General features: G+C 43.9%; 1 protein-coding gene across 1 annotated transcript in view; it reads left to right on the top strand.

The window, feature by feature from the left end:
• The first annotated feature begins 383 nt into the window (after positions 1 to 383).
• The window catches only part of SDHB (succinate dehydrogenase complex iron sulfur subunit B), a 33423-nt gene continuing 18260 nt past the window's right edge, over positions 384 to 15546 (top strand). The window contains exons 1-2 of the mRNA XM_057697693.1: positions 384 to 713; positions 12668 to 12795. Of these exons, the coding sequence (XP_057553676.1) occupies positions 642 to 713; positions 12668 to 12795 (200 nt within the window). The 5' untranslated portion in view covers positions 384 to 641. The remainder of the gene's footprint in view (positions 714 to 12667; positions 12796 to 15546) is intronic.

The raw sequence follows: 15546 nt of genomic DNA, 5'->3' as shown, positions 1-15546 counted from the left end.
GCAGCACCCCAGCGCCTGGCACATAACAGGCGCTCCGTACAGACTTTTGAACGAAGGGATGAACGAATGAACGAACGAACGAATGAATGAATGAATGAATGACACCTCTGCCCGTCATCTTTGAAGTTCATTCCCCAACCCGCCTGACTTGCCCCAGGACTGAGTGGTTTTTCAGGACGTGGGAGTGCTGAAACGGGGACAGTCTCAGGCAAACTGCGCTGTGTCTGACAGAAATGACTCAGCGACAGAGTTGAGTAACGCGATTGACAAATTTTCCGGAAGAAAGGGGTTAAAATCGGGATAGGACTTGCATTGATGGCCCCGCCCCATCATGCTCTTACTGCCACCCCTTTCCTCTGTCCTCCCTCTCAGACTCCGCCCCCTTCCTCTAGGAAGGTCACCTTCCAACGCGGGAAGCCAAGTGGGCATGCGCCGGGCCCACCGCAACTGCGCACGCTCCTGTTGGCTTTCTCCGCCTTCCCTCCGCCCGCTCGGGACACCGGAAGCCGCTTCCCACTCGGTGGCTCCTGCGCGGCTAGCGGGTGCCCGGCGGACCCTGGCTCGGCGCCGCGGTGCCCGGCGGGACGACGGCGGAGAGCGACCTTGGGGTTAAGGGGTGGGGCTCGACGTCAGGATCCAAGATGGCGGCGGTGGTCGCAGTCTCCTTGAGGCGTAGGTTCCCGGCCACAACCCTTGGCGGAGCCTACCTGCAGGTGAGCTCTGGCGCTGGTGGGGCGAGGGCAGGCATGAAGGTCGCGGAGACCGCTTGCAGTTGAGGGGGCGGCGGAGGAGGTTGAGGGGAGCATAGGGCCAGGCCTCAGGGAGGAGGACTACCAGCTCCCACTTGCGCAGGGCTCTGATTTTGGCCAGGAGCATCCCTTCCGGTTGTCTTTCTGCATCTCTCTGCAGTCTGTGAGTTGGTCTGGGCGGAGAGGATTTTTTAGACATAAGAAAAAATAATAAGTTCGGAGAGGGGACTTGAATTGCCCAAGGTCACATGAGCGAGTGACGACTGACTGGTGGAAGCCGACTTCGCATCCAAACATTTGAGCGCAGAGCACTTTTTCTGCCAATAAACCATCACCTCTGGGAAACACAGACCTGCTGGAGCGCGAAGGTTGGGACTGGGAGGCGAGGTCACTCCTTCAGGGTGCAAGGTTGAGAGCTCAGTAAAGAGGGAAAGGGCAGGGGAAGGGAGAAACGGAGGGAAATCCACTTAGCCCCCTGAGAAAATGGGTTCTTTAAAGCAGTGTCATCCCTTCAGTATCCCTTTCTGTAAAGGACGTGTTATAATACCGACCTCACAGAGTTTGGGCTTGGATCACAGGTACAGAGTTTGGTGCACTGAGCGGTTTCCTCCACGCCCCTTGTATTGTCAGGAGACTGCACACTTCTGATCTACATTCTAAATGGGAACATGTAGAAGGGGAAGGGAAAGTGCCACTGCAGTCTGTGTATTTCAAAGACTAAGGTTTCACAAATCTCTTTCAAATCTTTTTCCTCCTCTGGGCTCCTGGAAAAAACCTGTAAGGTGGGCGAGCAGAAATTCTATCCTCCTTTTTAGAGATTTGAAAACCGAGGCCCCAGAAAGAAGAGTTTTTGCTTGCTCAAAATATCACAGCCAAGAACCAGTTGATCCAGGACCTAAATTCAGTGTTTTGAACATAATGCGTGAAAAACTGGGCATATGGTAGGTGTACAAGAAACATTCGTTCCTGTCTTCTTGCACTCCCGTGAGGATAAGTCTTATTTTAAGTACCTGCTCTGGCTGCAGCACACAGTGCATATGGCCCATCTTCTAATGCTAGCTCTTTCCAATATGCTGTGTGTGAACTTGGACAAGTCATTTTAGTCTTTCTGAGAAGGGGGGATGGAAAGGAGGACTGCCTACCAGAGCCTGACGCTGGTGCCCTCTCAGCGTTAAATTGGTGATTGATAACGACCTTGTTTACCAGTTCCTTTTATAGTTGCTGAGCAAGCAGTTAAGTTGTGAGAGCCCCGCCAATGAGAATGAGTGCTAAAGCTCAGGTCCCTCTTCCAAGAATGAATTATAGAGAAGGCTGGTTTCATAGGTCAGTGTTGTAATACCAGGTGAGGCCATTGTAGGGCCACCTGAGGATAGAGAAAATAGAAGATTCCCACGCACACACACCTTCTTGTAGGAATGTACATTCATACCCACAAAAAGCCACCTAAAAAAGTAATGAACTTGGTGGAGGTTCCTAGGAGTCTAGGACACAGCAGGATTTCTCTTCTGAATTGCTTTTATGCTTTAGTTTGCACCACTGAACCACAGTCCTGCCTCTAAGGGTTTAAGTAATGTATCAACGGTTGTTTGTGTTGTTGCCTCATTTCTTCATCTAGACTATGTCTTCCTTGAGAGCAGTTACCACCTGCTTTCAGTTGTGTGTATCATCACTCCTGGCACCGGCAGGGATTAGGATACCTATCTGCCAATTGGAATAGTATAAGAACTGATTCAGTTCCAGTATCGGAAAGCAGAAATTATTTTCTGAGCCATGCTAGAAGCTTGGCCATCCAGTTAATCCTAGAGGTAGATTTTAATACTCCCAACCTTCTTACCAAAGAGGAAATAAAATCAGAAAGGTTAAGTAATTTGCCAAAGAACATCCAGCTACTAAGTGGTAGCGCTTGGATTTGGACCAATGCCGCTCATGTATCTATCTAGCTCCAAGCCTGCTCCTTAAGGAAGCTTTCCTAGAGAAACAGCAAGCTGCCTTTACCCTGATCCAGAATTCTCCCTTCTCACCCGCAGGCTGGTTTCAGTCCAGTTGTTGATGAGTTTGCTTCTTCCCTTATTATAAACTATAGGTTTCATCTTATGCAAGATTTCCTACAAAGGTACGCTAAGCCTTGAATACTCACTAGTTTTGTAGGTTGAGGTAGAAATGCTTTTGAAGAACCTTCCCCCACCACCACCACCACCTTAGTCATGGGTTTGTGGTATAAATTTCTGGATAGGCTACAAAAAAAAAAAAAAAAAACCCTCAAATTTTTGCCCACTTCCTTACTTCATCCTGTATATCCTCCTTTTCTGCCTGTTACTGTGGGAGAATTGGCAACACTCCTGTGGCTACCCTTCACTTGTGCTCTCTGTCCCATCGCTTATTCAAAGATAGCTCTCCATGGGACTTCCCTGGCGGTCCAGTGGTTAAGACTGCACGCTTCCACTGCAGGGGGCACAGGTTCAATCCCTGGTCAAGGAACTAAGAGCCCGCAAGCCGCGTGTGGCCAAAAAAAAAGAAAAAAAAAAGGCAAAGATAGCTCCCCAGAAAGTCTCCCCTTGCCCCTGCATTATCAGGTTTTCCTTCTCTGTCAGATCAGCAGCAGCAGCGCACAAACACGCTGTGCTTTCTCCCGTATTAAAAAAAAAAAAAAAAACCCGTATCCAGCCACTGCCCCAGTTCTCCGCTTATCTTTTTTTTTTTTTTCCTTTATTTTTAGCTGTGTTGGGTTTTCATTGCTGCACGCAGGCTTTCCCTAGTTGCGGTGAGTGGGGGCTACTCTTCATTGCGGTGTGCGGGCATCTCAGCACGGTGGCTTCCCTTGTTGCAGAGTCCGGGCTCCAGGCACGCCTGCTCAGTATTTGTGGCACATGGGCTTAATTGCTTCATGGCATGTGGGATCTTCCCACACCAGGGATCGAACCCGTGTCCCCTGAATTGGCAGGCAGATTCTCAACCACTGTGCCACCAGGGAAGTCTTCCACTCATCTTTATAGAAAAATTTCTCAAGAGGTATCTAAACTCACTGACCACAATTCATCTCCCCACATTTTCCCACGAACCTCTTCCAGTCAGACTTTTCACGCTTACCACTTCATGAAAAATACTTGGGTCAGGGTCACCAGTGACCTTGGCTTTGTTAAATCCAGTGTCAGTTCTCAGTTCTCATGGTACTTTGCTCTCTGAAGCATATTGTTCATTCCCTCCTCAAAACACCTTTTTGGCCTGATTCCCAGGACATCCCAGGCTTTGTTCTGGTTTTCCCCCTTCCACGTTGGACATTCTTTCTGTCTCCCTTTGCTGATATCTCCTTGTCGCCCCAAACTCTAAACGCTGGGGCTCAGTCCTTAGGCCTCGTCTTTATAGACACTCCTTTGGGCTTTAGATACCTTCTAACTTTATGTCGCCAGCCCAGACTTCACCCCAAATCTTCAGATTCAGATGGCCACCCAACTGTATTCTCAAAATCTACACATGGATATATAAATTTTACTTACCTAAAACCAAACTCCTGGCGCTCCCCTGCCACACACACACCAACTTTTTCTTCCCATCTCAGTTGATGGCAACGTCACCCTTCACGTGGCTTGGGCCAAAAACTTTGGAGTCATCCTTGCTCTTTGCCTCACCCTCCCGTTCTGTAAGCAGATCTGTCAGTTCCTTCTTAAAGTGGTGGGGGTTTGTTTTTTTGTTTGTTTGTTTTTTTAGGCTTCATTGGGTCTTCATTGCTACGCGCAGGGGCTACTCTTCATTGTGGTGCACAAGCTTCTCATTGCGGTGGCTTCTCTTGTTGCAGAGCATGGGCTCTAGGTGCGCGGGCTTCAGTAGTTGTGGCGTGTGGGCTCAGTGGTTGTGGCTCGAGGGCTCTAGAGCACAGGCTCAGCAGTTATGGTGCACAGGCTTAGTTGCTCCGCAGCATGTGGGATATTCCCAGCCCGGGGATCAAACCCGTGTTCCCTGCCTTGGCATGCAGATTCTTAACCACTGTGCCACCAGGGAAGCCCTTAAAGTGTATTTAAAAAGTAACCACAGGGACTTCCCCTGGTGGTGCCATGGTTAAGAATCTGCCTGCCAATGCAGGGGACACAGGTTCAATCCCTGGTCCAGGAAGATTCCACATGCCGCGGAGCAACTAAGCCTGTGTGCCACAACTGCTGAGCCTGTGCTCCAGAGCCCACGCACCTAGAGCCCATGCTCCACGAGAGAAGCCACCACACCAAGAAGCCCGCACAGCACAATGAAGACAACCCCCTGCTCTCCACAGCTAGAGAAAGCCTGCGTGCAGCAACAAGGACCCAACACAGTCAATAAATAAATAAATAAATTTATGGGGGGAGGAAAAAAACTAACCACGGGACTTCCCTGGTGGCGCAGTGGTTAAGAATCTGCCTGCAAATGCAGGGGACATGGGTTCGATGCCTGGTGTGGGAAGATCCCACATGCTATGGAGCAACTAAGCCCGTGCGCCACAACTACTGAGCCCGTACTCCGCAACAAGAGAAGCCACCGCATTGAGAAGCCTGAACAATGCAGTAAAGAGTAGCCCCTGCTCACCACAACTAGAGAAAGCCCACACACAGCAACGAAGACCCAATGCAGCCAAAAAAAATAAAAATAAATAGAAAACTTTAAAAAAGAGAACAAAACTAACTGCTTCTCACCATTTCCACAGCCACCAGCCTGGTTTAAGCCATCATCATCTCTTAGCTGATTATCACAGTTACTTCTTCCTGCACTTGCTTTCATCTTTGTACCTCTACAGTTGGTTCTCAAAGCAGGAGACAACGTGATCCTTTCAAAACTTGTCTTTGTCACTCCTGCTTTCAAAACTTTCCAGTGGTTTGCCATCCTACTCAGGGTAGAAGCAAAAATCCTTCCAAGGCTCTGCATGGTCCAGCTCTTCACTGACATCCTGATTTCCTCTCCTGTTCCCGTCCCTCTCACTCCACTCGCAGCTACTGCTGGCACCTCTTTGCTCCTCAGACACATTCCTACCTCAGGATCTTTGTGTTCCGTGCTCCCTCTGCCTGCTGTGCTCTTCCCCTGGATTCGTGTGTGGCTTGCTTACTCACCGCCTTCAGGTCTTTGCTCAACTGTCAGCTTTTCAGTGAGGTCTTCCCTGGCTGTCCCTTCCCTCTACCCCCTTCGTGGCGTTTACCACCACCTGACAAACCGTAGGTTTTATTCGTGTGCGTCTCCTCCAATCACTGTGTGAGCTGCACAAGGACTGGGATGGATGTCTGTTTGGTCCTTGATCCGTCAAAGCCCGGAACAGTCCCTGGAGCACAGTAGTTGAACAAATAGATGACTGACTATATCTGGACCAACTACCACCTGAAATCTAGCTGATTGTATAAGTAGAGTAAAAACTTCTTTTGTTCCTTGACCCTTTGGGGGAAAAGGAATTATCTTTTTGTGCTGTTCTGTTTTGGATTTGCATTTTCGACACTATATAGCGGCTAAAAAGTTGGACTTTGGAGTCAGATGACCTTTGTTTGAATCCTGGCTCTTGTTATATGACCTTATTCTCATTTTTTAATTAAGAATAAAAAACTTTCCTCATAGAGATGATGTAAAGATTAGAGGTAATGTAGTACAACATCTTGCACATGGTAAGGGCTAAGTGATGAAAGCTATTATTATTACTTCTACTATATACACCTACAGAACAAATTTTTAGATTTATTTGTTCAGGGAATGTTTTTTAAATCTCAGCTTCCATAATCCTGCCAATTAACTCTTAGTTCAGCCCTCAAGATGAACAAAGTTCCATCACTTTTAGAACCACAACCTGCTCTGGTCATTTTGATTTCACTATCTTCTCTCTTACCCCACCAAGTGTTGTATAAAATATGTTATTAACTCAAATTTAAATTAGTTGTTTTGAGGGGAAAGATTAGTGACAGTTCAGGTACCCCAAAACTTATGTTGGCGTTTATCACCTTCAGATACTCTGTCCTGATGCATCCTTGTTTTGTTTTTGTCTTGCATCATTTTTATTATAAGAGTTTTTTAATGATTTCTGAACAAACCCAGTCCCTTTGGGGAAGATCTGCATGATCAAGTTTAGGCCTTTGTGTCTTTGTAGAGTGGATAGGAGACAGATATGTAAGTATTAGAAAGGGATTAAAGTGAGGACCCATTGTGGGTAACCACAGTCATCTTTGACAGGCCTTTGTGAGAGTGAAACCGAGCTTGGTAGAGCCGGATGCCTGTTGTCCACTGGCAATGCTATTAAATCAGGTCTTAGAACCAGGGAGTTATAGCTGACAACCCCAAAGTCCCAGGTTCTGTTTAAATTCCTAAGTTTTACTAATGTTTTGGTTAAAAGTTTGCAGGAGTTATATATTTTTAAAGGCATTTTGTCCCTCTCCGCCTGCTACCTGCCTTAGGCACAGTAGCCGCCCACCCTGGGAAACAGTTTAGCAGTTTCTTAATAAGTTAGACATATAAATAACTACCATACAACCCAGCAATTACACTCCTGGGCATTTATCCCCAAGAAATGGAGACTTATGTTCACGCAGAAACCTGTCCACAGATGTTCCTTACAGCTTTATTCATAAGAGCCCCAAACCTGGGAACAACCTGCATATCCTTCAGTGGGTGGATGGCTTAACAAACTGGTGCATCAGACCATGAAACACTACTTGGTAATAAAAAGAATGACTGTTGAGGCAAGCAGCGCTGAGCCTCCAGGGAGTTGTCCGAATGGAAAAAAGCCAGTCCCTCCAGATTACACACGAGATGATTACATTACATAACATTCTTAAAGTGACAAAATTATAGAAGTGTAACAGATTAGTGATTGCTAGGGGTGAAGGAGTAGGGGTGGGGGGCATGAGGGGCATGGCTGTAGCTGCAAAAGAGCGATCTTTGTGGTGATAGAAGTAATGTTCCGTACTTTGACTATGTCAGTTTAAATTTCTGATTGTGATATTGTGCTGTAGTTTTGTACGTTGTTACCACCGGGGGGAATTGAGTAAAGGGTACATGGGATCTCAGTAATATTTCTTATAAATGTGTGTGGTTTTACAGTTATTTCCAAATGAAAAGTGTAATGTTTTTAAACAACAGTCTGTGGATATATGCAGCAACATGGATGAATCTCAGAGGCATTACGTGGAGTGACAGAAGCTAGACCCAAGATGTATTATCTCATGGCCTTTATGTGGAATTCTGTAAGAGGCAAATCTGTAGCGATAGAAAGCCGATCAGTTGCCAGGGTAGGGAGGGGGCGCTGACTGCAAAGAAACACTAGAGAACTTTTTTTTTTTTTTTAGCTTTATTTTTTTGTTTGTTTTTTCTTTTTTCTCTAGACATACGGGCTTAGTTGCTCCGAGGCATGTGGTATCTTTCTGGGGCAGGGATCGAACCTGTGTCCCCTACATTGGCAGGTGGATTCTTAACCACTGCGCCACCTAGGAAGTCCCTAGAGAACTTTCTGAATGGAAATGTTCTGTCATAATTGTGGTAGTAGTTATACAACTGTATAAAAACTCATCAAATTATACACTTGAAATTGGTGAATTTTATTGTAATGAATATACCTCATTAAATCTAACAAAAACAAAAAAGCGGGTGTGTTAAGCAAGCCAAAGGCTGCTGGAGCTAATGTCTTCAGGAGGGAATTCCCAGGCAGTCCACTGGTTAGGACTCTGCACTTTCACTGCTGAGGGTGTGGGTTCTGGGCAGCTGAGATCCCACAGGCCATGCGGCCAGGCCGAAAAATAATGATGGTAATATCTTCAGGAATCTTTCCACTTCCTCCTTAACACCACAAGGCGGCATTAGCCAAATGTTACTGTCATTTCACAAAATGGAGTCCCTAGTGGAAAGTGTTTATTTGTAGAAATGACTTTCCTTTTATTAATGATCTTAGCCAGCTTGGTGATAAGATAAAATACACCTTTCATCCTCACCTTCACTTTAATTTTCTTCATACATTTTGTTCTTTCATACTGAGAGCTGATATTTTCAGCTTTATTTAATTTGGGGCAGTTTTTGCTAGCAAGTAATAAACTCCATTTCTTTTCTTTTCTTTTCTTTTCTTTTCTTTTCTTTTCTTTTCTTTTCTTTTCTTTTCTTTTCTTTTCTTTTGGCTGCATTGGGTCTTCATTGCTGTATGCGGACTTTCTCTAGTGGTGAGCAGGGGCTATTCATCGTTGTGGTGCTTAGGCTTCTCATTGTGGTGGCTTCTCTTGTTGCGGAGCACAGGCTCTAGGTGCTCAGGCTTCATTAGTTACAGCATGCCAGCTCAGTAGTTGTGACACACAGGCTTTGTTGCTTTGCAGCATATGGGATCTTCCTGGACCAGGGATCAAACCTGTGTCCCCTGCATTGGCAGGCAGTTTCTTAACCACTGCACCAGCAGGGAAGTCCCCATTGCATTTCTTGTAATTACTCAGTTAACCTTAAGAGTTTTTACTTTCTTTAACAGTTTATAAGAGAATTAGCTGGCCTGGAATATAGTCTGAATATTTCCATCTTCAAGTTATAAGTGCTGTTTGGACTGGCAGGATCCTCCCCTCCTCATCACCATAGTAGAAGCTCAGCAGGACTTGGTGTGGCCTTGTTTCATCTGCCTAAATGTAAAAGGGCTTCAAGAACTATGGGATGGGGGCAGCTTAGCATTACAGTAAGTCCCCTACATACGAACAAGTTCCATTCCAAGAGTGTGTTCATAAGTCTAATTTGTTCATAAGTCCAACAAAGTTAGCCTAGGTACCCAGCTAACACAATCAGATATATAGTACTATACTGTAATATATTTTTAATCTTACAGTACAGTACCTTGAAAAATACCGTAGTACAGTACAACAGCTGGCATACAGGGGCTGGCATCAAGTGAACAGGCAAGAAGGGTTACTGGCTGGAGGAGGGAGGGGAGGTGGGAGATGGTAGAGCTGAATAGGAGGGCAGACGGAGGGCCAGCTGCAATTTCACTCACTCCTGGTGTTGATGGCACAGGTTCTGGTTCCATGCTGGAACCAGATGCACGTTCGCATCTTTGAAAGTTCGCAGCTTGAAGGTTCGTATGCAAGGGACTTACTGTATACATAAATGCCATATACAGAGGGGTATTTTTGTGTATTTCTTAATGGTTTGATGTAGGTTGTACTCTTCAGCCTTTTAAGGTACATTTTAAATAAACCACATTTTTGCATTATTCTAATGCTCAGTTTTTGCTCTTTTCTTCAATCTTTCCTAACCATGGATTGAACTGCTATATGCAGAGGCCTGGACCAGGTATGCTGGGAGACATAAAAGATAACCTGTTCCATGCTGTTATATGTTTTGTATCAACTTGACTGGGCCCAGATAGTTGGTCAAATGTTATGTGTTTTTGAATGACTTTAGCTTTTAAATTGATAGACTGACAGAGAAAGGCAGTTATTGTATGATATCACTTATATGTGGAATCTTAAAAATACAACAAACTAGTGAACAAAACAAAGAAAAGAAGCAGACTTACAGATGTAGGTAACTGATGGTTTCCAGTGGGGGAGGCAGTATGGGGTGGGGGAATGGGAGGTGCCAGCCATTGGGTGTAAGATAGGCTCATGAATGTATTATACAACACAGGATGTAGCCAACATTTCGTAATAACCGTAAATGGAAGGTAACCTTTTAAATTGTATTAACATTTTGGAGGGAATTCCCTGGCGATCCAGTGGTTAGGACTCCGCACTTTCACTGCCAGGGACCCGGGTTCAGTCTCCTGGTTGGTGAACTAAGATCCCACAAGAAGCCAGAAAATAAAAAATAAAAAAATAAAATTGTATTAAATTTTTTAAATTAAATGTAAAAAACAAAAAACAGTGATAGACTCAGTAACGCAGATTGCCCTGCCTGACGTGGGTGAGCCTTGTCCAGTCAGTTGGAGGCCTGAACAGAACAAAAGGCTGACCCTCCTTCAAATAAGAGGACGTTTCTCCTGCCTCATAGCTTTCTGAGACACTGATTTTTTTTGTTGCCTTTGGACTTGAAATAACAACTCTTCCTGGGTCTTGAGCCTGCTGGCCTTTGGACCAGAACTACATCATTGGCTCTCCAGCTTGCCAACTGCAGGTCTTGGGACTTGTTATCGCCTATAATCACATGAGGCAATTCCTTATAATAAATCTCTTTTCTTATATGTGTATATATATGTACACACCATTGGTTCTGTTTCTCTGGAGAACCCTAACATACATACATGCCCTTAAGGAGTTAGGACATAAAGAGAAGAAAACAGTACTAAGAAGAGACTTTAGAATATTCACAAATAAATAGAATAGTACAGTGTTTAGGAACGTGGGTTCTGGAGCCAGACATACAGACCTGGGTTCCAATCCTGGCTTCACTCACCAGCTCTGTAATCATGGGCCCATCACTTGATTTCTGAGCCTCATTTTTCTCATCTTTAAAATGAAGATTCAGTGGGGTAATTAATATAAAGCATTTAATTCAGTGCCCGGCAATAATAAATAGTGACTTTTTAAATGAGTATAAATTTACATGTAAAACTTCTTTTGAGCAACAGCACCCTTTTTACAATTATGTTTTTATGAGGAGGCTGTTCTGGTTGAAGGGGGGGGGGAAGTCCGGCCCACCCTCTTAACCGTACCCTCTGCCGGCAGCCCGTGGCTGGCACTCCAGGAATCCTTGGCTCACTGTGTGAAACCCACTGGCAGAGACTGTGAATGCCCAGACGATGTAACAGAATCATCAGAGAGAGCAGGTCTCAGCTGTTTGTTAGTTCTCTAAGTTTATTTTGTTTTAAAATACAGTATTCTTTATCTTGTTTGCTGCCGTAGTGCTATGGGCAGAATGTTTGTGTCCCCCCAAAATTCACATGTGGAAGCCCTCATCCCCACTGTGATGGTATTTGAAAATGGGGCCTTTGAGAGGGAATTAGAGTTAGATTAGGTCTTGAGGGTAGGACCTGTATGATGGGATTAATGCCCTTATAAAAAGAGGGAAAGACATGAGATCTCTTTCCAGCTTGTGAAGACAGAGCAGGAATGCAGCTGTCTGCAAACCATGAAGGTCCTCACCAGACACCAAATCCGCTGACACCTTGATCTTGGGCTTCCCAGCCTCCAGAACTGTGAGAAGTAAATGTTTGTTGTTTAAGGAACCTAGTCTTTGGTACTATTTTTACAATGGCTCGGCCTAAGACGCCTAATCTAAAAACACCACCATCTCATTTTAACAACTGCAGTGGCTTTCTAACTGGTTTCCCCAGATCTCATGGGACAGTTCTTCCTTGGTAAGCCAGTGATGTTCTTCTCAAAAATAAAAGCGATTATATCACCCACCTGAAAAATTTTTGTTAGCGTCTCATTGCTCTTAGGATAAAATCAAAACTTATAAGTCTTTCTTAACTTCCTCGAGTCTGCCATACCACCATCCCTTGTCAAGTCACCCTGCCTCCCAGTGGACTTCTCTCGGTCCTCACAGGTACCTGTGCTCTCCTCTGCCCAGGCCTCTTACACGTGTTATTCCCTTAGTTTATAACACCCCTTCTCCTTCCCCTTCTTCCCTATTCATGAAGCCTCAGGTTAAGTATCATTTATGGAGCCTTCCCTGACCACTTAGACTGGTGTAAGTCTCTGCTGCAGTCTTCCCTCTCTACACTGTATTGTGAATATTTCATTTCTCTTCCTGCTCACTACACAGTAGAGTCTATGAGAGCAGAGGCTTTGTCTGTTTTATTAAGTGCCATTTCCCCAGCCCCCAGCACTATGTCTGGCATGTTATAGGGGCTTAGTACTGTGTGTTAAGCATTGGATGACTGCCTTTCCCAAGAAGACTGTGTCAGTAATGTGTGGGTTTGTATCTGGTATTGCACATTATAGTGCCAACTAAATAGAAGGATTTATATTGCATTATTAAAGATTTTTCTTTTTCCTTCTTGTGAACTTTTTAAATTTCAGGCCTGCCGTGGGGCCCAGACAGCTGCAGCCACAGCTCCCCGAATCAAGAAATTTGCCATCTATCGATGGGACCCAGACAAGACTGGAGATAAACCTCATATGCAAACTTATGAAATTGATTTGAATAAGTGAGTATCTCTGTGAAAGCTGGGTATTTGATAAATGAAGGGGAGCTCTTGATCTGATTCAGGGACATACTTTTCCCATTCTTGGAAGGTTTAAAAACTGAGATTATCCCGTGGCTCTGGGATTTATCATCTATTTTTAAAACAAGAATGAGGTAGGTACCTGATTCAAAAAGATAATACCAAGAAGAACAACTTTTACAAAATTCCTTTCCTTCTCCCAAATCAGAGTATAACAGTTTCTAGGAATACTGGTAGAGATGGCTTTATGCATAGTATCTGAAGTTATTAACACATTAACAATTTAAAAATACTCAATGTTTTTATGGTAGTTTATGTAATATATGGTCCTATGTATTCTATAATAATGATAAGCACTGTAAACTTGGGTGGAATGGTGATACGCCACGATAGGGATGTAGTTAAAATATTAAAAATGATCCATACCTATGTATTAGCTTTCTGTTTCTGTCGTGAAAATTTGCCACAAACTCAGTGGCTTAAAACAACATAGATTTGTTATCTCATAGTTCTATAAGTTAGAAGTCTGGTAAAGGTTTCATGACTAAAATCGAGATGTCAGCACGCTGTGTTCCTTTCGGAGACTAGAGAATCTGTTCTCTGTTCCTTCGTGCTGTTGGCAGAATTCGGTTCCTTGTGGTTGTAAGACCGAGGTCCCTATCTTCTTGCTGGCTAACAGCTGAGGGCCGTTCCCAGGTTTTAGGGAAAACTGCATTCCTTGGCTTAGTTCACATCTTCAAATCCAGGCCCATCGTCTTTAAAGGGTCTCCATAGGCAGCCAGAAGGAAGGAAGGATCTAATGAGTGGGCTCTAGCTTCCCACCACTTCATACCTCTGCCTCCCCAGTATAACCAGAACTGTTCTGTTTTATGATGTTTTATTTGTAAGTAAGTATTTCTTTTGAACAAAAGCTTCCATGGAACCAAAAAATTTTTCAAAAACTACTGGTAATCCAGATGCTTTTTTTAACTCTGTCAACACATAAACTCTTTTAATAAGACAGAGTTAATATGTAATCTTTGTCTTAGACAAAATTATCAAATATTCAGCAACCAAAAATTATTAATAATATTCAAAGAAAGAGAAATTGTACAGGCCACATTTTCTGACCATACTACAGTAAAACTAAAAATTCATATTAAGAACAAAAAACCCTAATTAGTCGGAAATTAAAAAGCACTCTTTAAATACTTACTTGATTAAGGAATAATAAAAATATTATCAGATACTTAGAAAAATAAAAACATTGCAAGTTAAAACTACAGAATATGATTAAAAATGGAAGAGTTAAATTCATAACTTTATTTTTTAATGATTAAAAAAAAATCGAAAGAGTAATTATGTTTACTTCCAGTAATGACAGAATAGCTGTCATCAGACTAACCCTTCTGCAAATAACTGTGCACTCTGGTTTATAAGATAAATATAAGAAGCAATGACCTAAAGGTACAGAAGAGTGACCAAAGCAAGCAGACACTGGAAGGGAGTTGATGCTTGGACATGTAGAATGTTACTTGGATAACAAAACTGTTTTTGCATGTTTTTTACCTAAGGGCAAGCGCCAGTTGATGTGGGAGTGCAAAGGGCTAAAACGCGATTTAAAAAAAAAAAACCACAGTCTTACTGTGGTCAGTAGCTTGAATAACCAAAAGATACATTTGGAAGCTACCACAGCAGTCAGAAAATGAGGGGAAAATCCTGAAAAGAGGGGGAGCCCCAAATTCTGTTTATGAACTGTGCCCAAATCTTGAGTTCCGCCAACCTAATTGTTGCTTTAAAAAAAAGAAAATCATCACTCTTCTGGGAAGCATAATACAGTCCAGGGTTACTACAACATGTTGTTCACAGGGTCTAGCATACAACCCCAAATTACTAATCATGCAAAGAAATAGTGAAATATGACACATACTCAGTGAAAAGACAATCAGTGGAGACCAGCCTTGAAGCAACCCAGTTGTGGGAACTAGCAGAAAGGATTTTAAGCAATTATAATTGTGTTCATAGATAAAGGAAGATATGCTTATGATGGGATAGGAAATTCAGCAGAGAGTTAGAAACTATTTTAAAAGAACCAACGGAGGGCTTCCTAGGTGGCGCAGTGGTTAAGAATCCACCTGCCAATGCAGGGGACGGGTTTGATCCCTGCTCCAGGAAGATCCCACATGCCGTGGAGCAACTAAGCCCATGTGCCACAACTGTTGAGCCTGCGCTTTAGAGCCCGTGAGCCACAACTATTGAGCCCATGTGCTGCAACTACTGAAGCCCATGCGCCTAGAGCCTGTGCTCCGCAACAAGAGAAGCCACAGCAATGAGGAGCCCGCACACCACAAGAAAGAGTAGCCCCCACTCACCACAACTAAAGAAAGCCCACGCACAGCAAAAAAGACCCAACACAGCCAATAAAATAAAATTAAAAAAGAAAAAGAACCAATGGAAAATCTGGAACTGAAAAATACAATATGTGAAATAGAAAATTCACTGGATAGGCTTAAGAGCAGATTGGAAATGATGGTAGGAAGATTCAGTGAACCTGAAAATAAATTACTGGGGCTTCCCTGGTGGTGCAGTGGTTAAGAACCTGCCTGCCAATGCAGGGGACTCGGGTTCAAGTCGTGGTCCTGAAAGATCCCATATGCTGCAGAGCAACTAAGCCTGTGTGCCAAAACTACTGAGCCTGTGCTCTAGAGCCTGTGAGCCACAACTGTTGAGCACACAGGCCTCAACTACTGAAGC

The sequence above is a fragment of the Hippopotamus amphibius genome, chromosome 1 (genome assembly GCF_030028045.1).
Source record: "Hippopotamus amphibius kiboko isolate mHipAmp2 chromosome 1, mHipAmp2.hap2, whole genome shotgun sequence".
NCBI classification, from domain to species: domain Eukaryota; kingdom Metazoa; phylum Chordata; class Mammalia; order Artiodactyla; family Hippopotamidae; genus Hippopotamus; species Hippopotamus amphibius.
The sequence above is the reverse complement of the archived record's forward strand: the minus strand, read 5'-3'. Positions and strand labels throughout refer to the sequence as shown.